The sequence below is a fragment of the Pelophylax lessonae genome (genome assembly GCF_965119305.1).
Source record: "Pelophylax lessonae genome assembly, chromosome: 4".
Lineage (NCBI taxonomy): Eukaryota > Metazoa > Chordata > Amphibia > Anura > Ranidae > Pelophylax > Pelophylax lessonae.
This window is the reverse complement of record NC_138771.1, coordinates 603,900,809-603,926,716: the sequence shown is the minus strand read 5'-3', so window position 1 is coordinate 603,926,716 and position 25,908 is coordinate 603,900,809. Positions and strand designations below refer to the sequence as shown.

The 25,908-nt window shown below is 46.4% G+C and overlaps 1 protein-coding gene across 1 annotated transcript; it reads right to left on the bottom strand.

Moving 5' to 3' along the window:
- Positions 1-781: 781 nt before the first annotated feature.
- Positions 782-25,908, bottom strand: ECSIT (ECSIT signaling integrator). Its single transcript, XM_082256934.1, has 8 exons — positions 25,788-25,908; positions 22,545-22,643; positions 19,289-19,661; positions 17,285-17,508; positions 16,702-16,759; positions 8,319-8,467; positions 4,882-4,981; positions 782-1,255 (listed from the first exon to the last, which is right to left on the bottom strand). Exons 2-8 carry the CDS (start codon positions 22,629-22,631, stop codon positions 1,026-1,028), a joined length of 1,221 nt encoding a protein of 406 aa, XP_082113060.1. The 5' UTR covers positions 22,632-22,643; positions 25,788-25,908; the 3' UTR covers positions 782-1,025.

Here is a 25,908-nt window from a genome sequence, read left to right as displayed (position 1 = left end):
CAATTCTCAATCTTGAAAATCAAAGGATTAACACCTGTGCAGACTTCCTGGCACCAAGGATGGGAGTAAATAACAAGTACAGGGTGGTCCTACAATTTTCACACCTCCTGTCCCGTTGTTGGATAACCAACATCTAGATGTTCTAGCAGGATTAAGGTATGACTATCAATGTTGGGGTATCTTTCCAGCACTCATAAGAACTGAAGAAGAGGCATGGAGAAGCTATGAAGCATCCTCAACACTACAGCTGAATGGACCTAACTGCTACTAGAGGATTGATCATGACCCAGATAAACGTGAACATTCACAGACTACACTAAAGTATTTTCTTGGTGTATGGATGGTGGCTCTGAGGAAGAGACGTATGCCTTGAAACGCGTCAGCCGTCATCCTAATAGGACAAGGGACATTCGTATGGACTACTCTCGATACTCAAGATGTGAATGATTTATACCTTTGCTTGTGAGTAGCCAATTCTATGTTTTAACAATAAAGCCTATATTGAGGATAATGCGCTAGGTCGATGCGCCTTTCTTTGTGTTTCTTGTTTGCAGTATTGTTGGACTGCCCCAGTCCTTTTAGGCAGCAGGATCCTAGCCATCCAAGACGCCATTTTGAAAGTCCCGTGGGCAGAGCAGTCAAGGAGTCGGCTTTTCTGAGAGCAGGAGATAGGTGGTTTATCCACCTTGTTTTGTATGGATGCCAATGTATGTACAGAATCGAAGGAAACAACTTGGCCAGAAAAACATGAGCATGAGACATGGGAGGGCAGGTGAGCAGGTTAAGTGGGGACTTTTATGGGTTACAAGGTGGAATTTCCACACACTTCGACTAAGAACCAATCTCAGCATCTGACAGCGTGGCTTCTCACATGTCTACTGTCGAATGCCTTCGTATTTAAAGAAAGCAAACAGCCATTTTCAATTCTTGTCCTTTACTGGGTGCATCTTCAGTGTAGCTGGTGTGCACAGCTCCAGGTTTATACTGTTTATACTCAGTCCTGACAGCATCTCTCCATAGATGTATTACCGCTCCATTCTGAACCTCTCCTCTTGAACGATCTCCTCATCGCTCTCCTGTGGTGAACTGTTCTTTTCTTTCTCTGGAACGCTCAGCTCCTGTGGGCCAGAGGTTAGTCGGAAAAGGACGGGAACCTCCCCAAGAATTGGATTAGTCTCTTGCAGTCCGTGAATCCATTTGACCAGCAGCTTTTCATCTCCTGCCATGCACATAGCGTAGACTGGGCCTTCCTCCACTGTAGGCCAAGGAAAAGAAAAATGGAGTCATGGTACATTCATTCATACAATGCCAAAATAAGTATTAAAGTGGTTCTAAAGGCAGGAGGTTTGTTACCCTAAAGTGGTTGCAAAGGCTCAAGGTTTTTTACCTTCATGCATGGTAAAAAAAACTTCCTCTGTGCAGCAGCGCCCCCTAATACTTATCTGAGCCAGATCTTCCTCCAGCGATGTGCACGAGAGCCTCGTGGCTCGTGAATGAGCCTGCTTGGCTATCCCCATTGCAAGCTGCTTGCTCTAGAGGCACTCTGAAGGAGAGAGGGGCCAGGAGCGCCGGTGAAGGACCCAAGAAGAGGAGGATCAAAGCTACTCTGTGCAAAACCACTACGCAGTGGGGTTTGACAGATTATCAGTTTGGCCGATATTCACTTTTTTTTTTAAGTATCGGTAAAGGGGGGGGGGGAGGGAGGGATTAGAGCGCCACCTGATTACACAGAGCAGGGTTCGTCTTACCTGGCACGGGCGCTGTCATACGAAGTCCCGCCTCCTACCTATGATAAACAGTAAACAGCACACTGGTGACGTCTATCATAGGAGCCGGTTCAGGAGGCGGGACTTCGTATGACAGCACCCGCGCCAGGTAAGCAGAACCCTGCTCTGTGTAATCAGGCGGCGCTCATCCCAATCACTGGTCATTAGAGATTAAATACAAGACTGAGGGGTCATTGGCAGCATTTAAGCACTACAAAGTGTGTAATAAGAAATGTAAAGATGAAATCAGGGTGGCTAAAATAGAACACGAGAGACATATAGCGGAGGAGAATAAAAAGAACCCCAAGAAGTTCTTTAAGTATATAAACAGTAAGAAAGCGAGGCCAGAACACATTGGCCCCATAAAAGATGACAAAGGAAATATGGCCACTGAGGACAGAGAAAAGGCGGAAGTGTTAAATAATTTCTTCTCTTCAGTCTTCACAGAAGAATCGGGGGGCTACACGAACCTTGCTTGTAAGGCCGAACTAAATAATACACCTCAGGAAGTGCCGCCATGGCTAACAGAAGATAGACTTAGAGCTAAGCTAGAGAAACTTAACATAAATAAATCCCCGGGACCGGATGGCTTGCACCCGAGGGTTCTTAATGAGCTCAGCCAGGTGATTGCCAGACCATTATTCTTGATCTTTAAGGATAGTTTACAGACGGGTATGGTGCCAGCTGATTGGAAAAAAGCCAACGTGGTACCAATATTTAAAAAGGGGCCGAGATGTATCCCGGGTAACTATAGGCCGGTCAGCCTAACATCAGTAGTCTGCAAAATTTTGGAGGGGATGTTAAGGGAATACATACAAGACTTTAGCAATGAAAATGGTATTATAAGTAGTAATCAGCATGGATTCATGAAAAATCGTTCTTGCCAAACCAATCTATTAACCTTCTACGATGAAGTGAGCTGCCACCTAGATAAGGGAAAGCCTGTGGATGTGGTGTATCTGGACTTTGCAAAGGCCTTTGACACCGTTCCCCACAAACGATTACTGTACAAACTAAGGAAGGTAGGTATGGACCATAGGGTGAGTACCTGGGTAGAGAACTGGCTCCAGGGGAGAGTACAGAGGGTGGTGATTAATGGGGAGTACTCGGATTGGGCGGGTGTGGAAAGTGGGGTCCCCCAGGGTTCTGTCCTGGGACCAATCCTGTTTAATTTATTCATAAATGATCTAGAGGAGGGGATATCTAGTACAATCTCAGTATTTGCAGATGATACTAAACTAGGCATGCCAATATCTTCTATGCAGGATGTGGAAACCTTGCAAGCGGACCTGAACAAAATAACGGGGTGGGCAACTACATGGCAGATGAGGTTTATTGTGGAAAAATGTAAAGTAATGCACCTGGGGGGCAAAAACCAGAAAGCAAGCTACTCACTAGGGGGGGAACCTCTGGGTGAGTCTAGGATGGAAAGGGACCTGGGGGTACTGGTAGACAACAGGCTTGGCAGTGGCATGCAATGCCAAGCCGCTGCAAGCAAAGCCAACAGAATACTGGGATGTATAAAAAAGGGGATTCACTCCAGAAATAAAGAGATTATTTTCCCGCTCTACAAGACTCTGGTCCGGCCACATCTGGAGTATGCTGTCCAGTTCTGGGCACCGGTCCTCAGGAAGGATGTGCTGGAACTGGAGAAAGTCCAGAGAAGGGCAACAAAAATAATTAGGGGAATGGAGGACATCAGCTATGAGGAAAGACTACAAGCACTGAACCTATTCTCTCTGGAGAAGAGACGATTGAGGGGGGATATGATATCAATGTACAAATACTGTACTGGCGACCCTAGCATAAGGAACAAACTATTCAGAGAAAGGAGATACAATAAGACACGTGGCCACTCACTAAAACTTGAGGAAAGGCGGTTTAACCTTAAAGTGCGTAAGGGGTTCTTCACTGTAAGAGCAGTAAGGATGTGGAATTCTCTTCCACAAGCAGTCCCAAATTAAATTTTTAGCATTTTTTTCACACAAATAGAGCTTTGTTTTGGTGATATTTGATTACCACTGGGTTTTTTGTTTTATTGCTAGACAAATGAAAAAAGACCAAAAATTCAAAATAGAAAAAAAAAAAAATGTTTCTTTGTTTCGGTTATAAAATTTTGTAAATAAGTACATTTTCTCCTTTCCTGGTGGGCACTGATGAAGTGGCACTAATATGCAGCACTGGTGGGCACTGATGAGGTGGCACTAATATGCAGTACTGATATGCAGCACTGATGGGAACTGATAGGCAGCAATGATGGGCACTGGTAGATGGCAATGATGGGCACTAATAGATGGCACTGATAGGCAGCACTGATGAGGTGGCACTAATATGCAGTACTGATATGCAGCACTGATGGGCACTGATAGGTGGCAATGATGGGCACTGATAGGCAACATTGATGAAGAGGCAATGACAGGCATTACTGAATAGGCATTGATTTGCATCCCTGGTGGGCACTTTTTGGCATGACAGTTGGGAACCGCTAATGGGGGCTGCACTGATAATCACTGCCCTGATTATCAGTGCAGAACCCCCCCCCGGTCAGGAGAACTTCTTATCGGCTCTCCTCGTGCCCTGTCAGCAGGAATAGAGGAATGCCGATAACAGGCACTTCCTAGTAACTCCGTGATCATCTGTGATTGGACACAGCTGATCACGTGGTAAAGAGCCTACGTCATAAGCTCTTTACTGAGATTGGGGATGCGGTGTGTTGGAGCGACACATCGCACTACCGATCGTCGCGCTGCGTGCCCGGGGGGCAAGCAAGTGAGGCTCATCCTGCTGGACGTCATACAACGTACAGTCAGGATAATGTAACCCCCGCACGGCCGTCATTCTGCTATAGGCAGGGCGGGATGTGGTTAAACTTTTCATCATCTTTGCAGGGGATCCAGGAATTCGACACTCCCGGAAGTGTCAGTTTCCTGGAAGACTTCACTGGATTGGAGTGGTGCTCGGTGGCACATGTAGCAATAAAGGTGACTGAATTCACTCTTCTTTTACAGGTATGGCTTGGTTTAAATTGTTCATACAGCAGCAGCATCACTATAAGGGCTTATGGGAAGAAAACAGAAAATATTTAGTACACGTTTCAAGTCAACAAATGCTTTACCTTCATCCACATCGAAGGTGTGATCATCACCGAGATCTCGATCCAGGTCCAGGTCCAATTCGATTGGGTAATAAAAACTCCTTTCAGGGTCTAATGTTTTCTGAAAACAGAAGACAGACACTGAAATGAACATCAGAACTCCAATTACAGGTAACAAGCTGGGTGACTGCAGAGAACCTATAAAGGGAGAATCTATAAACCAGTACGTATGGAGTAAGAGAAATATGGTACAGCAAGCATGTCACTGTGATAAAGGTATTTTTATAGAAAAGTCCCCAACTATTCGGAACCCAGGATGTGGGTTGCCTTCGTCCTTATTTTGATACAAAAGGCAAGAAAAAAACCCCCTTGGGTGGGACTATGTAGGCTACCACACATCCAATAAGTATAAAAATATCATTTTATTCAATATATTAAAAAAGATCAATGGATCATAGTGTGCAAAAGTATGAAACGCAAAACAGACAAAGACAGATACAAGGTATAAAACCAAAGTAATAGAATTAAAACAAAACAGCAGCTAGTATACGGTATAAATCACGAGATGTGAATAGGCATATAGAAATCCTCCAAACCCGATGCGTTTCAGGTGGGATCACCTTTCTACAGGGGTGTATAGATGGAGTATTGCAATTTCCAGATAAATATTCAAGGCAGCGCAAGCTTGCCGTATACAGTGAAGAGCCGTAAAGAGCAGATGGAGGAGAGAAAGTGCTGTGGATGACGATGCCACAGCGAGGTGGTATTGCCTGCAAAGAGATGGCAGGTGGATGGCAGCTGCAAAATCCCCCTAGGGTCTCACAAGGATCCCCAAAAATGGGTTGGTCAGAAAATTGTCCCACGCTGACCACCCTGTATCAGAAGTCTTTGAGGTATGTATGATGCCATGAGTTAAATGGCATAGCAGCATTAACCCATACTTCCGGGAAACCGCATATGTATGGATAAGTATGTCCAATGTTTTTGCGGCTGCCATCCACCTGCCGTCTCTTTGCAGGCAGTACCACCTCGCTGGCATCGTCATCCACAGCACTTTCTTTCCTCTATCTGCTCTTTATGGTTCTTCACTGTATATGGCCAGCTTGCTGCCTTGAATATTTATCTGGAAACCACAATACTCCATCTATACACCCCTGAAGAAAGGTGATCCCACCTGAAACGCGTCAGTTTGGAGGATTTCCATATGCCTATTCACATCTCGTGATTTATACCGTATACTAGCCACTGTTTTGTTTTAATTCTATTACTTTGGTTTTATGTGTGGTAGCCTACAAATTTTTTTACAAATAAATAAGTGAAAAGTGTGGCGTGGATTTGTATTCAGCCCCTCTGAGTCAATAAATTGTAGAACCGCCTTTCACTACAATTACAGCTGCAAGTCTTTTTGGGGATGTCTCTACCAGCTTTGCACATCTAGAGAGGGACATTTTTGCCCATTCTTCTTTCCAAAATAGCTCAAGCTCTGTCAGATTGGATGGAGATCGTCTGTGAGCAGCAATTTTCAAGTCTTGCCACAGATTCTCAATAGGATTTTGGTCTTGACTTTGACTGGGCCATTCTAACACATGATAATGCTTTAAATTAAACCATTCCATTGTAGCTCTGGCTGTATGTTTAGGGTTGTTGTCCTGCTGGAAGGTGAACCTACGCTCCAGTCTCAAGTCTTTTGCAGACTAACAGGTTTTCTTCTAAGATTGTTCTGTGTTTAGCTCCATTCGTCTTCCCATCAACTCTGACCAGCTTCCCTGTTCCTGCTGAAGAAAAGCATCCCCACAACATGATGCTGCCACCACCATGTTTCACGGTGGGGATGGTGTGTTCAGGGTGATATGCAGTGTTAGTTTTCCACCACACATAGTGCTTTGCTTTTAGGCCAAAATGTTCAGTTTTGGTTTCATCTGAGCAGAGCACCTTCTTCCTCATGTTTGCCGTGTCCCCCACATGGCTTCTCCCAAACTGCAAACAGAACTTCTTATGGCTTTCTTTCAACAATGGCTTTCTTCTTGCCACTTTTCTATAAAGGCCAGATTTGTGGAGTGTACCACTAATAGTTGTCCTGTGGACAGATTCTCCTACCTTAGCTGTGGATCTCTGCAGCTCCTCCAGATTTCCCATGGGCCTCTTGTTTGCTTCTCTGATTAATGCTCTCCTTGCCCGGCCTGTCAGTTTAGGTGGACGGCCATGTCTTGGTAGGTTTGCAGTTGTGCTCTTTACATTTTCAGATGATGGATTGAACAGTGCCCTGTGAGATGTTCAAAGCTTGGGATATTTTTTTATAACCCAATCCTGCTTTAAACTTCTCAACAACTTTATCCTTGACCTGTCTGGTGTGTTCCTTTGGTCTTCATGATGAGGACTTAACAGAACAGCTGTATTCATACTGAGATTAAATTACACACAGGTGGACTCTATTTACTAATTAGGTGACTTCTGAAAGCAATTGGTTCCACTAAATTTTAGTTAGGGGTATCAGAGTAAAGGGGGCTGAATACAAATGCATGTCACACTTTTTAGATATCTATCTGTAAAACATTTTGAAAACCATTTATCATTTTCCTTCCACTTCACAATTATGTGCCACTGTTGGTCTAACACATAAAATCTCAATAAAATACACTTACATATTTGGTTCTAACATGACAAAATGTGGAAAATTTCAAGGGGTATAAATACTTTTTCAAGACACTGTATATACTGGAGTTTTTTTTTTTTTTATATATATACTAGTATTGGCAGTAATCAGTGACTAGCAGGACTGTGAGTGCAGTGAACTGACAGACACTGACATCACCAGTGACACTAATTCAATGATCAGTGCTGAAAGTATACACTGTCACTGTACTAATGACACTGGCTGGGAAGGGGTTAACATCTAGGGGCAATCAAGCGATCAATTGTGTGCCTAGCGAGTGTTAATGTGCTTACTGTGTGCTGCTTTGTACTACAGATTGATTTATTTATTTTCCCCAATTGCTCCCTCTATATAGAGCTCTGTGTTTTTTTACCAGCACATAGCTCTAGACTGATTTGACAATGCTGATCAGTAGGTCCTGGCCATGAATCATTGGCCTGGATCTGTTGATGAACTCCCGCTGTGCCAAATCACAGGGGAGTAGGCAGGCAGGAGCGCTCGCTTTCCAAACCTGGTACCAGTACGTCGCTGTGCCTGTAGCTGCCACCCCACCACATGTAAAAGTACTGTGGTGGGTCAGCAAGTGGTTAAAAAAATATGCTGTGCATTTTTACACACAACTACTCATCAAGTGCTCATCCACTGCCAGTGTTAGAGGCTAGCAGTGCAAACTGCAAAGATCAGAGTGAGTAAAGCCCCCCTGAATACAGAAACGTTAAAATCAGCATGCTGAGACTTGCAGTTCTGCAGGAGCTGGAGTGTCACAAGGTGCCTACAGCTCACATAAATAGACGTACTCGCTCACCTCCTTTTTATTAGCATCAGGTTCAGCGCGTAAGACATAATAATTTACGCATGTCTTCTTTAGCCATAAAGGAAATGGACCTTCAACTAGGACAGGGTAATTGTGATCGTGTTCTGCTAGACTGGACATCTGATCTGGTGACTGGATACCTGTAATAGATCACAAACAGCAATGAAAGGTTTCTCTGCCTTTTACTCCCTCTCCACAAGGTGGCAGCAGTGCACACATGTTTGGTAGAAGTTTGTAAAATTGGCCATAGACAGCAAAGGGCAGTCAGACCTGCAGATATGATCTGACCCCGACATTCATACAGGCGAGAACATCTTCTGAAATATGATAGCTGCCATTGCTAACCTATGAAGATACATGTTCCATGTCCTCAGAATATGTAGAGACATAAATGATGGCGATATGTCCCATACTGCTGATATGATGATAATCTCAAATAAAGTCCTATAAACTGCAGTACTCTATGGCTGTGCTGTTATCCAAGTACCAGTGCATCTCTCAGCAAACATATTCACTGGAAGTCTTCCAGCACAAGACATGGAAAGAGGAGGCAGAGCCGGGCGGTCAGGGTCAGGGAATCTGTTCCCACCACCTCTCTATCTATTCCCCGCCACCTCTCTATCTAATCTCCGCTACCTCTCTATCTATTCCCCGCCACCTCTCTATCTATTCCCCGCCACCTCTCTATCTATTCCCCGCCACCTCTCTATCTATTCCCCGCCACCTCTCTATCTAATCTCCGCTACCTCTCTATCTAATCCCCACCACCTCTCTATCTAATCCCCGCCACCTCTCTATCCAATCCCCGCCACCTCTCTATCTAATCTCCGCTACCTCTCTATCTATTCCCCGCCACCTCTCTATCTATTCCCCGCCACCTCTCTATCTAATCCCCGCTACCTCTCTATCTATTCCCCGCCACCTCTCTATCTAATCCCCACCACCTCTCTATCTAATCCCCGCCACCTCTCTATCTATTCCCCGCCACCTCTCTATCTATTCCCCGCCACCTCTCTATCTATTCCCCGCCACCTCTCTATCTAATCCCCACCACCTCTCTATCTAATCCCCGCCACCTCTCTATCTATTCCCCGCCACCTCTCTATCTATTCCCCGCCACCTCTCTATCTAATCCCCACCACCTCTCTATCCCATCCCCGCCACCTCACTATCTATTCCCCGCCACCTCTCTATCTATTCCCCGCCACTTCTCTATCTAATCCCCCACCACCTCTCTATCTATTCCCCACCACCTCACTATCTAATCCCCGCTAACCTCACTATCTAATCCCCACCACCTCACTATCTAATCCCCGCTAACCTCACTATCTAATCCCCGCCACCTCACTATCTAATCCTCACCACCTCTCTAGCTAATCCCCCCACCACCTCTCTAGCTAATCCCCGCCACCACCTCTCTAGCTAATCCCCGCCACCACCTCTCTAGCTAATCCCCGCCACCACCTCTCTAGCTAATCCCCGCCACCACCTCTCTAGCTAATCCCCGCCACCACCTTTCTATCTAATCCCCGCCACCACCTCTATCTAATCCCCGCCACCACCTCTCTATCTAATCCCCGCCACCACCTCTCTATCTAATCCCCGCCACCACCTCTATCTAATCCCCGCCACCACCTCTCTATCTAATCCCCGCCACCACCTCTCTATCTAATCCCCCCGCCACCTCACTATATAATCCCCGCCACCTCTCTAATCCCCGCCACCTCTCTAATCCCCGCCACCTCTCTAATCCCCGCCACCTCTCTATCTAATCCCCACCACTTCCATATCTAACCCCCAACACCTCTCTATCTAATACCCCCAACAACTCACTATTTAATCCCCGCCACCTCACTAATCTAATCCCCGCCACATTTTTATCTAATCCCCCCGTCTCTCTATCTAACCCCCCCCCCCACCACCTCTCGATCTAATCCCCCCCACCTCTCCATCTAATCCCCCCAAGTCTCTATCCCATCTCTCCTTTTCACCTCTCTATCTAATCCCCACCACCTCTCTATCTAATCCCCGTCACCTCTCTATCTAATCCCCGCCACCTCTCTATCTAATCCCCGCCACCTCACTATCTATTCCCCGCCACCTCTCTATCTAATCCCCGCCACCTCTCTATCTAATCCCCGCCACCTCTCTATCTAATCCCCGCCACCTCTCTATCCAATCCCCGCCACCTCACTATCTATTCCCCGCCACCTCTCTATCTAATCCCCGCCACCTCTCTATCTAATCCCCGCCACCTCTCTATCTAATCCCCGCCACCTCTCTATCTAATCCCCGCCACCTCTCTATCTAATCCCCGCCACCTCTCTATCTAATCCCCGCCACCTCTCTATCTAATCCCCGCCACCTCTCTATCTAATCCCCGCCATCTCTCTATCTAATCTCCGCCATCTCTCTATCTAATCCCCGCCATCTCTCTATCTAATCCCCGCCACCTCTCTATCCAATCCCCGCCACCTCTCTATCTATTCCCTGCCACCTCACTATCTATTCCCCGCCACCTCTCTATCTAATCCCCGCCACCTCTCTATCTAATCCCCGCCACCTCTCTATCTAATCCCCGCCACCTCTCTATCTAATCCCCGCCACCTCTCTATCTAATCCCCGCCACCTCTCTATCTAATCCCCGCCACCTCTCTATCTAATCCCCGCCACCTCTCTATCCAATCCCCGCCACCTCACTATCTATTCCCCGCCACCTCTCTATCTATTCCCCGCCACCTCTCTATCTATTCCCCGCCACTTCTCTATCTAATCCCCGCCACCTCTCTATCTAATCCCCGACACCTCTCTATCTAATCCCCGCCACCTCTCTATCCAATACCCGCCACCTCTCTATCCAATCCCCGCCACCTCTCTATCCAATCCCCGCCACCTCAATATCTATTCCCCGCCACCTCAATATCTATTCCCCGCCACCTCTCTATCCAATCCCCGCCACCTCTCTATCTAATCCCCGCCACCTCTCTATCTAATCCCCGCCACCTCTCTATCTAATCCCCGCCACCTCTCTATCTAATCCCCCACCACCTCTCTATCTATTCCCCACCACCTCACTATCTAATCCCCGCTAACCTCACTATCTAATCCCCACCACCTCACTATCTAATCCCCGCTAACCTCACTATCTAATCCCCGCTAACCTCACTATCTAATCCCCGCCACCTCACTATCTAATCCTCACCACCTCTCTAGCTAATCCCCGCCACCACCTCTCTAGCTAATCCCCGCCACCACCTCTCTATCTAATCCCCCCGCCACCTCACTATATAATCCCCGCCACCTCTCTAATCCCCGCCATCTCTCTATCTAATCCCCACCACTTCCATATCTAATCCCCAACACCTCTCTATCTAATACCCCCAACAACTCACTATTTAATCCCCGCCACCTCACTAATCTAATCCCCGCCACATTTTTATCTAATCCCCCCGTCTCTCTATCTAACCCCCCCCCCCACCACCTCTCGATCGAATCCCCCCCACCTCTCGATCTAATCCCCCCAAGTCTCTATCCCATCTCTCCTTTTCACCTCTCTATCTAATCCCCACCACCTCTCTATCTAATCCCCGTCACCTCTCTATCTAATCCCCGCCACCTCTCTATCTTATCCCCGCCACCTCACTATCTATTCCCCGCCACCTCTCTATCTAATCCCCGCCACCTCTCTATCTAATCCCCGCCACCTCTCTATCTAATCCCCGCCACCTCTCTATCCAATCCCCGCCACCTCACTATCTATTCCCCGCCACCTCTCTATCTAATCCCCGCCACCTCTCTATCTAATCCCCGCCACCTCTCTATCTAATCCCCGCCACCTCTCTATCTAATCCCCGCCACCTCTCTATCTAATCCCCGCCATCTCTCTATCTAATCCCCGCCATCTCTCTATCTAATCCCCGCCATCTCTCTATCTAATCCCCGCCACCTCTCTATCCAATCCCCGCCACCTCTCTATCCAATCCCCGCCACCTCACTATCTATTCCCTGCCACCTCACTATCTATTCCCCGCCACTTCTCTATCTAATCCCCGCCACCTCTCTATCTAATCCCCGCCACCTCTCTATCTAATCCCCGCCACCTCTCTGTCTAATCCCCGCCACCTCTCTATCTAATCCCCGCCACCTCTCTATCTAATCCCCGCCACCTCTCTATCTAATCCCCGCCACCTCTCTATCCAATCCCCGCCACCTCACTATCTATTCCCCGCCACCTCTCTATCTATTCCCCGCCACCTCTCTATCTATTCCCCGCCACTTCTCTATCTAATCCCCGACACCTCTCTATCTAATCCCCGACACCTCTCTATCTAATCCCGCCACCTCTCTATCCAATACCCGCCACCTCTCTATCCAATCCCCGCCACCTCAATATCTATTCCCCGCCACCTCAATATCTATTCCCCGCCACCTCTCTATCCAATCCCCGCCACCTCTCTATCTAATCCCCGCCACCTCTCTATCTAATCCCCGCCACCTCTCTATCTAATCCCCGCCACCTCTCTATCTAATCCCCGCCACCTCTCTATCTAATCCCCGCCACCTCTCTATCTAATCCCCGCCACCTCTCTATCCAATCCCCGCCACCTCAATATCTATTCCCCGCCACCTCTCTATCTATTCCCCGCCACTTCTCTATCTAATCCCCGCCACCTCTCTATCTATTCCCCGCCACCTCTCTATCTAATCCCCGCCACCTCTCTATCTAATCCCCGCCACCTCTCTATCTAATCCCCGCCACCTCTCTATCTAATCCCCGCCACCTCTCTATCTAATCCCCGCCACCTCTCTATCTAATCCCCGCCACCTCTCTATCTAATCCCCGCCACCTCTCTATCTCTATCTATCTCTAATCTTCCCTCCCACCTATTTTGTGATCTCTCCACCTTAATAAATTCACCATCCCTTTCTCCCCCCATAGCCTAGTACACACAATAAAAAAATTGTACCAAAAATACCGCATACTAAGCGTAGGTTTGTACGATAATCTGATTGTTAGTACACAGCTTTCGAGAGCGGATCACGACAGTTCATCCAAAATTATTTGAAGGGAAAAAACACAAAAAATGTTCTCATACAAAACCAGATCATACGATTTTAGTTTAATCAGTACAGAAATCTTAAAAAAAACAAAAAAAAAACAGAAGACCAAGACTGTGCATGCTCAGAAAGGAAAGACAATACAATACAATACATTCCATCACTTAAAAGTTGTATTGTGTCATACAAGAATTTTTGTAACTTTAGTATCCTCTTCATTTTCAAAATGAGATTAGCATGCAAAAAAAAATGGATGATCATTGTGTGTAAAAGGCTTAACGCTCTCTCTTGCTCTTTAATCCATCACTCTAATTTTTCCCTTTCTCTTTTTAAACTGTCTAGGATATAGAGAACACACAATGGAGATGTAGACGTATAGAGAACAGGGCACTGCAGTATTCATGAACCTGGCTTTATGAAACACACCTACTCTAGGGATGCACCGATGCGGATACCAGGCATTTCAGCGAGTATCGGTTCTCACTCAAATGCTCCCGATACCGAAAACAGATACTTCCGGATCGATGGACGTCCTCGTTGGTTGCCCGCACAGTACTGTCTCCATATTGGAGCAATTCTGCCCGCTCCTGGCATTTCGGTCGGCGGTGACAAGCCCCGATGGCAGCTGTCATTTCCAGGTGCGCCGGCCTTTGCCGGCTCTGTCCATCGATCCGGCATCCATTTGGCTCACCACCTGCCCCCAGGAGCTCAAGGGTTAGAGGCAGCCATTCATTCCACCAGGCTCAGGAACCTTAGAGTCACAGTGCCTCACCGGCACACTACCATCTCCCTGCATGGGCTTGTGATCGATTTACCCAATGTCATCAGTCTGTTCAGTTTTCCAATCAATGATTGCTGCTTTGAACTTCTAATCTGTCTCTACCTACTTACTAGAACAGCGCAACTAGAACAATTTTGTGAGTTCTAAATAGGGATCGACTGATTATCGGCAATGCCTACATATCGGGGGCCAATATGCGGTTTCCCTGATATATCGGAACCGGCCCGTGAGGTTACCGATATTGCTGATATTCCAGGAAAGTGCTGTACCGGAGTGATGCCTGCAGCTAGAGGCATCACCCCGGTACCGGTGTCCATAGCCGATGGTCGGCTGTCTTGTAATGACAACCGATGCTGCTGAGAAGCCGCTCGGCTGTCATAACAAGGAGCGGGAGGGGACGCCCCCCCCCCCCCCACCACCTACCGCGGCTTACCCGGGTCTCCTATTCCACCGGGAGCCCAGGGCATCCTACCTCCACAGCCACCAAAGAGAAGACCCGATCAAAGCTGCATTCGGCTCTGATCGGGTCTCCATGTAATAACCCGGAAGTGATGTCATGACATCACTTCCGGGTATTCAGCGCCAGATTCAAAAAAATGACAGCATTCAAAACAGCCAAACTTGCAGAGAAGGGGTTTGGGGTCTTTTACACCCCAGATCCCTCCACAACAGTACCTGTGAAAAATAAAAAAATAAAATTGTTTTAAATGTCCGAAAATATCCGCCGATACCCGATGACCAAAATATCGGTATCGGTACTAAAAAAAACTATATTGGTCGATCACTAGTTCTAAGCTACCCACTAGATGGCGCTTCTATACACACATGTAAATTGCATGTGATTCTTTGCAGTGCGATTTGCACCAATTTTTTTGTATTCATGCAAATTGCACCACAAAGTATCAGCACTTTTAGCACTTTACTATTTATGTATTTTTAGCAAGTGCTGTCATTCTTTATCCTTTGTGTTACTAAAGTATCAGTATCGCCAAGTACTTGACTGAAAGTATTGGTACTTGTACTCACCGATAAAAAAACGGTAAAATCAAATGTATAATAATAGCCCAATCTGTGCGTCTCAGTTCGTTATATCATACATTCAGCGGCGCTTCAGCACACACAATGTATGTGTGCAAGTATATTAGTCAGTTCCTGCAGTGCTTCAGAGCCTGCAATTGCAAACTAGTCCCAACTCCACAGGATGTGCAGTCACAGCCAGCAAAAAGATTTCTCCTCTGATGTTCAGCACCAGTGATTGTACACACAGTATCACTAATCCTTCACCACACCGACTGTGCACCCCTATGAAGTGGCCACTCACCGAATTGCCCTTGAAATATCGCCTTTATGCATAAGCTGCATGAGCCCTTGCTTCTAGTCGGTCTGTCGTCGCTTAGGCACGTCCAGATCCTATCCGTCCACCAGGGGTCACTATCAGGCTGTATATCTCCTCAGTGCAATTTGTAAGCAAACGACATGAAGCAAGAGAGTAGTGTAATACTGTTTCGACTTTATTAATTAAATAAAACTTCCCTCCCCTTCAGCGTATATGCTTACATTTCAATCCTCTGTTGAAGTCTACCAGACGAAACCGGTCAGGATGCACGTACGCTGCTGCTGAGGAGACGAAGGGAGGATACCGCTGTTGTTCTGGATCTCGCCTGTTAGCCGCAGGAGCGCTGTAATCCACAGCAGGGACTAGCTCGCGGTCGGCGAGCGGCGGTACCTTTCAAAGCCTCTGTGTTTATGATATGCGTGCAAAGGGTGATTGAAATGTAAGCATATACGCTGAAGGGGAGGGAAGTTTTATTTAATTAATAAAGTCGAAACAGTATTACACTACTCTCTTGCTTCATGTCGTTTGCTTACAAATTGCACTGAGGAGATATACAGCCTGATAGTGACCCCTGGTGGACGGATAGGATCTGGACGTGCCTAAGCGACGACAGACCGACTAGAAGCAAGGGCTCATGCAGCTTATGCATAAAGGCGATATTTCAAGGGCAATTCGGTGAGTGGCCACTTCATAGGGGTGCACAGTCGGTGTGGTGAAGGATTAGTGATACTGTGTGTACAATCACTGGTGCTGAACATCAGAGGAGAAATCTTTTTGCTGGCTGTGACTGCACATCCTGTGGAGTTGGGACTAGTTTGCAATTGCAGGCTCTGAAGCACTGCAGGAACTGACTAATATACTTGCACACATACATTGTGTGTGCTGAAGCGCCGCTGAATGTATGATAGAACGAACTGAGACGCACAGATTGGGCTATTATTATACATTTGATTTTGCAAGTTTTACGTTTACAGTGGCAGCTAGTGCATTAAAAGGATGCACAGAGTGACATGTTTTACATGATTTTATCTACATGATTTTATTTACTATTGATTCATGATTTGAGTAGATATATTTATTTCTTTATACCTTACACTGATTTATATATATATTTTAGCGCCGGGCGGGTGGTTGACGTTTTTTAGCATCAGTTACCTTTTACGATAAAAAAACGGTATCGGTGAAACCCTACTACTTACCCACAAGATGTGTGTGCTCTTTAACTGTCCCATCTTCACACTGTTCTGTTGATGGTAGCTATAAGAGATCATAAGGTAAGATCAATACACATGGATAAGAAATACGCTGAACATATGCAAACAAAACCACGGTCATAAGAAACGATGAATACTGACCATTTTCAGGAGAACGGAGAGCTGAAAACTGTCCGTATCTTGGTTGTGCTGTTAAGATTGGTTGAATCATAAGGTCACTTGAGACGCAGCAGTCGCATGGACGGTCACTGCTCCCAATCAGACAACCATGCGGGTATATGGCTCCGAACGCAGACAGTGGGAGTTCAGTTCTGTGCATCTGCATCAAATTGAGAGCAATGACCATCTGTGCGGCTGCTACGTCTCAATTGGCATCAGTGGAGGACTGCCTGCAAGGAAATGCACAGAACATTCCTGCACAGGATTGCACTATAGTACAGTCACCCGTGTGAATGAGGCCTGACAACTATGTCCCATACAGAACATTACTTCTCAAGTCTATAAGGGATATACACAGAAATGATGGAAGTGGACTACAAGAAGAGTGGTGATCAGTGGCAACCCTCACCTGGTACACTGTGATATGGGCATCCTTGTCAGCTGCCATACGTTCCAGGCACAGCTTTGACATAGAGACAGGGTCGGCCTCAATACCAACTGGAACTGGATATGGGTTGGTGTTCCTGAACCTGGGGAACCAGTACATTATCCTCTGGTACTTCTTCATAGGGTGGCTAAGTTTCCCAAATGTTTGTATTAGCAGGAAACGGGTGTTCTTGTCAGGGATGACGCCTAGAGGAAGAGAGAGCTTGTTAACCCAGAAGAAAGGGCCAGATTGCAGCTACCATTTCTCTAACTCAGAAAATTAGAGCAGACATATGATCACACATTAAACTGTCCTCTATCCAAGTTTTACATATTAGACCCTGTAACAAGAAATGAAGCCCGTTCATTATCAGACCTTTCTGTGGCCCATAGCGCCTCCTGGGTAATGTCACCCTGTAATTGGAGGGTCAGACTCCAAGTCACATAGCTCCTCCTGTCTGTGTCACCCTGTGATGGGAGGGATAGACTCCATGTCACATAGCTCCTAATGGGTGGTGTCACTCTGAGATGGGGGGCCAGGCTTCATGTCACATAGCTCCTCCTGGGTGATGTCACCATGTGACGGGAGGGTCAGACTCCATGTCACGTAGCTCCTCCTGTCTGTGTCACCCAGTAATGGGAGGGACAGGCCCCATGTCACATAGCTCCCCATCTGTGTCACCCTGTAATGGGAGGGAAAGACTCCATGTCACATAGCTCCCCCTGTCTGTGTCACCCAGGGGTGGGAGGGTCAGACTCCATGTCACATAGCTCCTAATGGGTGGTGTCACCCTGTAATGGGAGAGATCAGACTTCATGTCACATAGCTGCTCCTGTCTGCGTCACCCTGTGATGGGAGAGACAGACGCCATGTCACATAGCTCCTCCTGTCTGTTTCACCCTGCGATGGGAGGGACAGACCTCATCTCATATGGCTCGTCCTGGGTGGTGTCACCCTGTGATGGGAGGGTCAGACTCCATGTCACATAGCTCCCCCTGTCTGTGTCACCCTGTGGTGGGAGGGTCAGACTCCATGTCACATAACTCCCCCTGTCTGTGTCACTCTGTGACGGGAGGGTCAGACTCCGTGTCACATAGCTCCCCCTGTCTGTGTCAGCCTGTGATGGGTGAGTCAGACTCCGTGTCACATAGCTCCCCCTGTCTGTGTCAGCCTGTGATGGGTGAGTCAGACTCAATGTCACAAAGCTCCTCCTGTCAGAGTCTGACCCTCCCACCACAGGGTGACACAGACAGGAGAAGCTATGCGACATGGGGTCTGTCCCTTGCATTACAGGGTGACACAGACAGGGGGAGCTATGTGACATGGAGTCTGTCCCTCCCACTGTGACATGGAGTCTGACCCTCCTATCACAGGGTGACACCATCCAGGGGGAGCTATGTGACATGGAGTCTGTCCCTGCCATTACAGGGTGACACCACCCAGGACAAGCAATATGACATGGGGTCTGTCCCTCCCATCACAGGGTGACACAGACAAGGGGAGCTATGTGACATGGAGTCTGACCCTCCCATCATAGGGTGACACAAGAAGGAGGAGTTATATGACATGAAGTCTGTCTCTCCCATTACAGGGTGACACCACCCAGGAGGAGCTATGGGCCACAGAAAGGACTGATAATGGATGGGCTTCATTTCTTGTTACAGGGTCTAATATGTAAAAAGGAGCTATGTGACACGGGTCTGTCCCTCTCATCACAGGGTGACACAGACAGGAGGAGCTATGTGACATGGAGTCTGTCCCTCCCATTACAGGGTGACACAATGTCACAGTGGAAGGGACAGACCCCCCAATGTCACATAGCTCCCCCTGTTTGTGTCACCCTGTGGTGAGAGGGACGGACCCCATGTCATATGGCTTCCCCTGGGTGGTGCCACCCTGTAGTGGGAGGGACAGACTCCATGTCACATAGCACCTGTCTGTGTCACTCTGGGCATTATAGTTAAAACAGTGGACACAACATTTTACCATTATTCTCCATCTGGTCCAACACCTTGATGGCGCATTCTTGCTGCCGGGGATAATGGTTGAACATTGTTTGGATGTAGTTTTGGGGAACAAAGACCTCTTTGGGGAATACATCAAGGATTTTGTTGTAAACCTCCAGGTCTTTCTCCAGTCCAAATTCTGGCATCCATTTAAGAGCAGCCTCGATCATCTCCACATGTCCTCTCCTCCGGACATCCCGACCACAGTACATATCCAGCACCTGGACAAACGAGGCCTTGTCCTTCTCCTGTTTGCAAAAGTGCTCCTCAAAAGGTGTTAGTGCTTTGGGTGCATCATCGGCTTTAGGCGGGGCAGGTGTGGATGATGAGTGGACCATACGCACAAGTCTTACCTGCGGGATGTTATACAAAACACATTTTACTAATTCCTCTCCACAGCAATGTTAGCATTTTTTCCATGTTTGTTCAACAGTTTATCGAATCTATATTTTCAGGATAAAATACACTGAATTTTATTTTATTGCACACAAACACAATTTAATCCCAGTTTATTTGTACAAAGTAATAAGTGAGGTGGTGTAGCGTAAATAAATACCAAACGTGTCAAATTTTTAAATCTGCGTGTCTGTAAAACTATGAAAAATCGTATTACCCAATATTATCAATACAATAGATGGCACTTCAAATACAGTAAACGATAAATAATGGTCCTAGAATTATTGCTCTCACTCGTGTCTGTGAGTTGCTTTTGTTTTTATTGAACTTTATTATAATTTTATTTTTAACCACTTGCCGACCGCCGAACGACTATTTAGGTCGGCGGTCAGCCCCTCACAGGCAGAGTGACGTAGGGATACGTCGCTAGCCTGTGAGGGTCTAGGGAGCGAGCGCACTCCAGCAGACGTCCTCTGACGAAACGCGTCACTTCCGGTTTTCAAGCATCTGACCGTGGAACGCGGAAGCTTCCCGGGAGACCGAACTGATCACCAACAGCCTACACCGTGAGTGTACCTATGCTTGCTACTCTACTGCCATTTATTTATTGCACAAATGGGGTTCCCTTTCTCTTGCATTCTATGATACCGATTGGCGTGTGCCTGCTCGCCGAGGAGAAGGAACCTTTACGATTGTGCTTACCTTAGTCAAGTGAAAAACTACCAAAACAGGTTGTATACCAGTTGCGACATCTGGTGGCCACACTGTTTTACACAGTGGGAATTTCTTTTTTCACTTGTCTTGCTTGCACTTCTCATGGATCACCCTAATAATAATTTCACACTGGTTCACCAATTTCCAGTGGCACTATTCATTTTTTTACTGCACCGAATTTATTTATTTTTTATCTGCACTGTATCTATTTATAATTGGAATAAAATTGCATCACTATTTCTCACTAATGCTTATTTATTTCTATTTTGTCATTTGCTGATGTAAACAAAGCCGCCTGTCATTCTCCCCTGTGTAGGAATGGTGATCATACGGTTCTACTATGTAGGACCATTGATCTCTGTTCCTACACCTCAAGCCACAGCCAATCACAGTTAGAATCACGCCCCTAGGGATACACATAACCCCTCCCTCTCAAAAAAAGTTAACCCCTTCACTGTCAGTGTAATTTTACAGTAACAGTGCATATGTATAGCACTGATTACTGTAGAAATGTCACTGGTAATCCCAAAAGTGTCAAAAATGTCAGTCAAGGGTCCGATCTGTCCACCGCAATGTCGCAGTCCCGCAAAAAAAAATCGCAGATCGCCACCATTACGCGTTAAAAAAAAAAACAACAAAAATGACAAAAATCTTTCCCTTTGTTAGTAAACGCAATAACTTTTGCGCAAACCAATCAAAATACGCTTTTTGCAATTTTTTTTACTTTTTTTTGGGGGGGGGATTTCATATAAAAAATATTTGTCAAATATTGTTATTTTTGCAAGATTGATGCTATTTTTTGTTTATAGCGCATGATCAAAAAAATCGCACAGGTGATCAAATACCACCAAAAGAAAGCTCTGTTTGTGGGAAAAAAAGGATGTCAAATTCGTTTAGGTACAGCGTCGCACGACCGCGCAATTGTCCATTAAAGTCGCGCAGTGCCGAATCGCAAAATAGGCCCTGGTCAGGAAGGGGGTAAAATCTTCTGGGGCTTAAGTGGTTAAAAAATATTTTCCTTTATTTATTTGAATTGCTATCACAAGGTGGGTGCGAAGCTCCCTTTTTGGGAACATTGGGCAGGTGAGAGCTCCCCTTTAGGCCCCTTTCACACTTGTCCGACCTGAAAGTCACGTGACTTTGACGCAATTTTGCTGCGATTTTGACGCAACGTGAAGCAATGCCTGTGTAATCTTGAGGTCAATGGACCTCAAGTCGCATCAAAGTCAGACCAAAGTAGTGTAGGAAGCCGCATAGATATGAATGGTACTCATTGGAAATTATGGGGTATGACTTGTAATGCGACTTTGCAGTAACAAGTCGCAGGACAAATCGCACAAGTGTGAAAGTGACCTTATTGAGAGATCTATTAGATCCCTAATGTCTCCTCTGCCCTTCACTGAAGCTAATCAAGCACAGATTGTGCTTTATTTTCCCCAGGAACATACCATGCCATAGAATACTGGGATGTATAAAAAAGGGGATTCACTCCAGAAATAAAGAGATTATTCTCCCGCTCTACAAGACTCTGGTCCGGCCACATCTGGAGTATGCTGTCCAGTTCTGGGCACCGGTCCTCAGGAAGGATGTGCTGGAACTGGAGAAAGTCCAGAGAAGGGCAACAAAAATAATTAGGGGAATGGAGGACATCAGCTATGAGGAAAGACTACAAGCACTGAACTTATTCTCTCTGGAGAAGAGACGATTGAGGGGGGATATGATATCAATGTACAAATACTGTACTGGCGACCCTAGCATAAGGAACAAACTTTTCAGAGAAAGGAGATACAATAAGACACGTGGCCACTCACTAAAACTTGAGGAAAAATGGTTTAACCTTAAAATACGTAAGGGGTTCTTTACTGTCACAGCAGTGGGGATGTGGAATTCTCTTCCACAAGCCGTGGTATCAGTAAGGAGCATCGATAGTTTCAAAAAACTATTAGATGGGCACCTTAAAGACCACAACATACAGGGGTATACAATGTACGGTTAACAGCAAACACACACATCATAGGTTGTACTGGATGGACTGATGTCTTTTTTCAACCTCACTATGTAACATCTTATATATATATATATATATATATATATATATATATATATATATATAGAAGTCTGCTCACCTGTGGTTTGCACGGTTCTACCCCCGACAGCCATCTTGCTGAAGCACACAGATTCTGAGCGGACACCAACCAGCGTAAAGTCCTCATGATTACAAGTCTCTGCAGTACAATGAAACATATTATTACACATCCATATAGTCTGCAAACCTCTCACAGTCTCAAGCTAAAAAAAAATCCACCTACAAAGTCCAGATAGTAATACAAAATGATGTTCACCCTCCCCTCCTCCAATCACAGAATACCTTGCATTCAGTGACAAATGCAAGTTGTATGAATGGAGGAGGTGGAATGTGAGCGACCCACATAGTGTCACTGTAAAGTATGTGCTGTATGGCAGTCAGAGCTGCAAGACTCAGCACTGGACGTTGAATGCTTACTGTACTGTCAGGTATGAATTAAATCCCCACTCTGGAAAAAGGGCCAAATGTTTTTTTATTTCATAGAGCAGGGATATGCAAACTATGGCCCTCCAGCTGTTGCAAAACTACAAGTCCCATCATGCCTCTGCTCTGGGTGTCATGTTTGCGGCTGTAAGAGTCTTGCCATTCCTCATTGGACTTGTAGCTCTGCAACAGCTGGAGGTCCAAAGTTTGCATACCCCTGGCATAGAGTAAGGGAGGCTTTTAACTAGGGATCAACCGATTATCGGCAAAGCCTATATATCGGGGGCTGATCTGCACTTTCCTCGATATATTGGAGTCGGCCCCGGAGGTTACCGATATTTCAGGAAAGTACTGTACCGGAGTGATGCCTGCAGCTAGAGGAATCACCCCGGTACCGACGTCCATAGCCAATGGTCGGCTGTATTGTAATGACAACCGATGTGGCCATCAGCAGGACCGGTATCTGTTCCTTTGTGCAAGGAGGAACAGGATGAGCACTGCCAGAGCCCTACAAAATGACCTCCAGTAGGCCACTGGTGTGAATGTCTCTGACCAAACAATCAGAAACACTTCATGAGGGTGGCCTGAGGGCCCGACGTCCTCTAGTGGGCCCTGTGCTCAGTGTCCGACATCGGGAAGCTTGATTGGCATTTGCCATTGAACACCAGAATTGGCAGACCTGACACTGGCGCCCTGTGCTTTTCACAGATGAGAGAAGGTTCACCCCGAGCACATGTGACAGACGTGAAAGGGTCTGGAGAAGCCATGGAGAACGTTATGCTGCCTGTAACATCGTTCAGCATGACTGGTTTGGTGGTGGGTCAGTGATGGTGTGAGGAGTCATATCCATGGAGGGACGCACAGACCTCTACAGGCTAGACAATGGCACCCTGACTGCTATTAGTTATCGGGATGAAATCCTTGGACCCATTGTCAGACCCTACGCTGGTGCAGTGAGTCCTGGGGTCCTCCTGGTGCACGATAATGCCGGCCTTATGTAGCGAGAGTCTGCAGCCAGTTCCTGGAGGATGAAGGAATTGATACCATTGGATGACCCAAATACTCGTCTGACCTAAATCCAATAGAACACCTCTGGGATATTATGTGTTGGTCCATCCAGCACCACCAGGTTGCACCTCCAGTCTGTTCAGGAGCTCATTGATGCCCTGGTCCAGATCTGGACAGGAAATACCCCAGGACACCATCCGTCGTCTTATTAGGAGCCTGCCCCGACATTTTCAGACATGCATAGAAGCACGTGGGGGCCATACAAACTACTGAGTACCATTCTGAGTTGCTGCAATGAAATTTCAGCAAAATGGACTATAGTGCCTGCTGCATTATTTTTTCACTTTGATTTTCGGGGTGTCTGAATTCAGCCCTCTGCAGGATGATAATTTCCATCAAACAATGTGGCATTCTTTCCTTCCTAACACATTACCCAGTCCATACCAGTATAGACCCTAACACATTACCCAGTCCATACCAGTATAGACCCTAACACATTACCCAGTCCATACCAGTATAGACCCTAACACATTACCCAGTCCATACCAGTATAGATCCTAACACATTACCCAGTCCATACCAGTATAGATCCTAACACATTACCCAGTCCATACCAGTATAGATCCTAACACATTACCCAGTCCATACCAGTATAGATCCTAACACATTACCCAGTCCATACCAGTATAGATCCTAACACATTACCCAGTCCATACCAGTATAGATCCTAACACATTACCCAGTCCATACCAGTATAGACCCTAACACATTACCCAGTCCATACCAGTATAGATCCTAATGCCCCGTACACACGTGCAGATTATCTGCAGACTTTTGTCTGCAGACTTACCTTTTCTATGTAGTGCAAGGGCCTGCCGGATTGCATACAAATTGAAAGTGTTTAGGTTTGACCTCATATTATATGGTTTTGGTAAGTCTGCAGACAAAAGTCTGCAGATAATCTGCATGTGTGTATGGGGCATAACACATTACCCAGTCCACACCAGTATAGATCCTAACACATTACCCAGTCCATACCAGTATAGATCCTAACACATTACCCAGTCCATACCAGTATAGATCCTAACACATTACCCAGTCCATCCAGTATAGATATCCAGCATAAGATTTATCCCCATTGTGTTTTCAAAGTCTTCCTTTATATTTTTTGAGCAGTATATAACCTAGAGCGATTTTTTTGTTTTGTTTTGGATGGAGTGGAGAGGGATTAGTACCCCTGGCAGTCTTTTTTACTGTCTGTGTCCCCAATAGGGACATTCACCCTCTCTATTTGCCACTGACAGCGAAAGAAAATCACAACTTTTGGGTTGTCACTAAAACAGGAGGGAAATCTTCCAATGGGGACACTAACCAGGAATTCCCTCACTTTGCAGGGATTTCCTCTCACTTCCTGTTTTGGCTATGGGACAGGAAGTGAAGGGAAATCTCCTCAATGGGACACAGATGACAAAAAACCCGACTGACGTTATAACCCTACTAAATGATACGTTTTGCCTTTAGTTCTACTTTAGGAAGATGTTATAAAGATTGTGCAGTGTTTGGTCAGCTGCTGAGCTTGTCTCTGAATGTTGTTTTGTATTGTTTAGTTCAGGTTGAAGTCACTGTTGAATTCTGCAACACCATAACGGGGCTGATAGAGAAAGTCTACATCAGTCTCCCACAATAGCCAATCAGATCTCTAGCTGAAAGCCCAAACCTGCCCAGTGGCTACAATTAGCCTAACCCAGCAATGTGATTACACGTGGTCATGACCGCACACTGAGGTCACGTGTGTCCCCTCCTCCCCTCCAGACTGTGTACACAGCACACACCGTACAATGCATACACCGACCTCCCATACACACCGATTACCCGAGCACAGGTCCAGGACCTCTGTACTGCGGCCTCAGTGTCATTCTTAGTCTCTGGGCGCCGCCATCTTGCCGGAGAGTGACGTCACTCCACACTTGTCA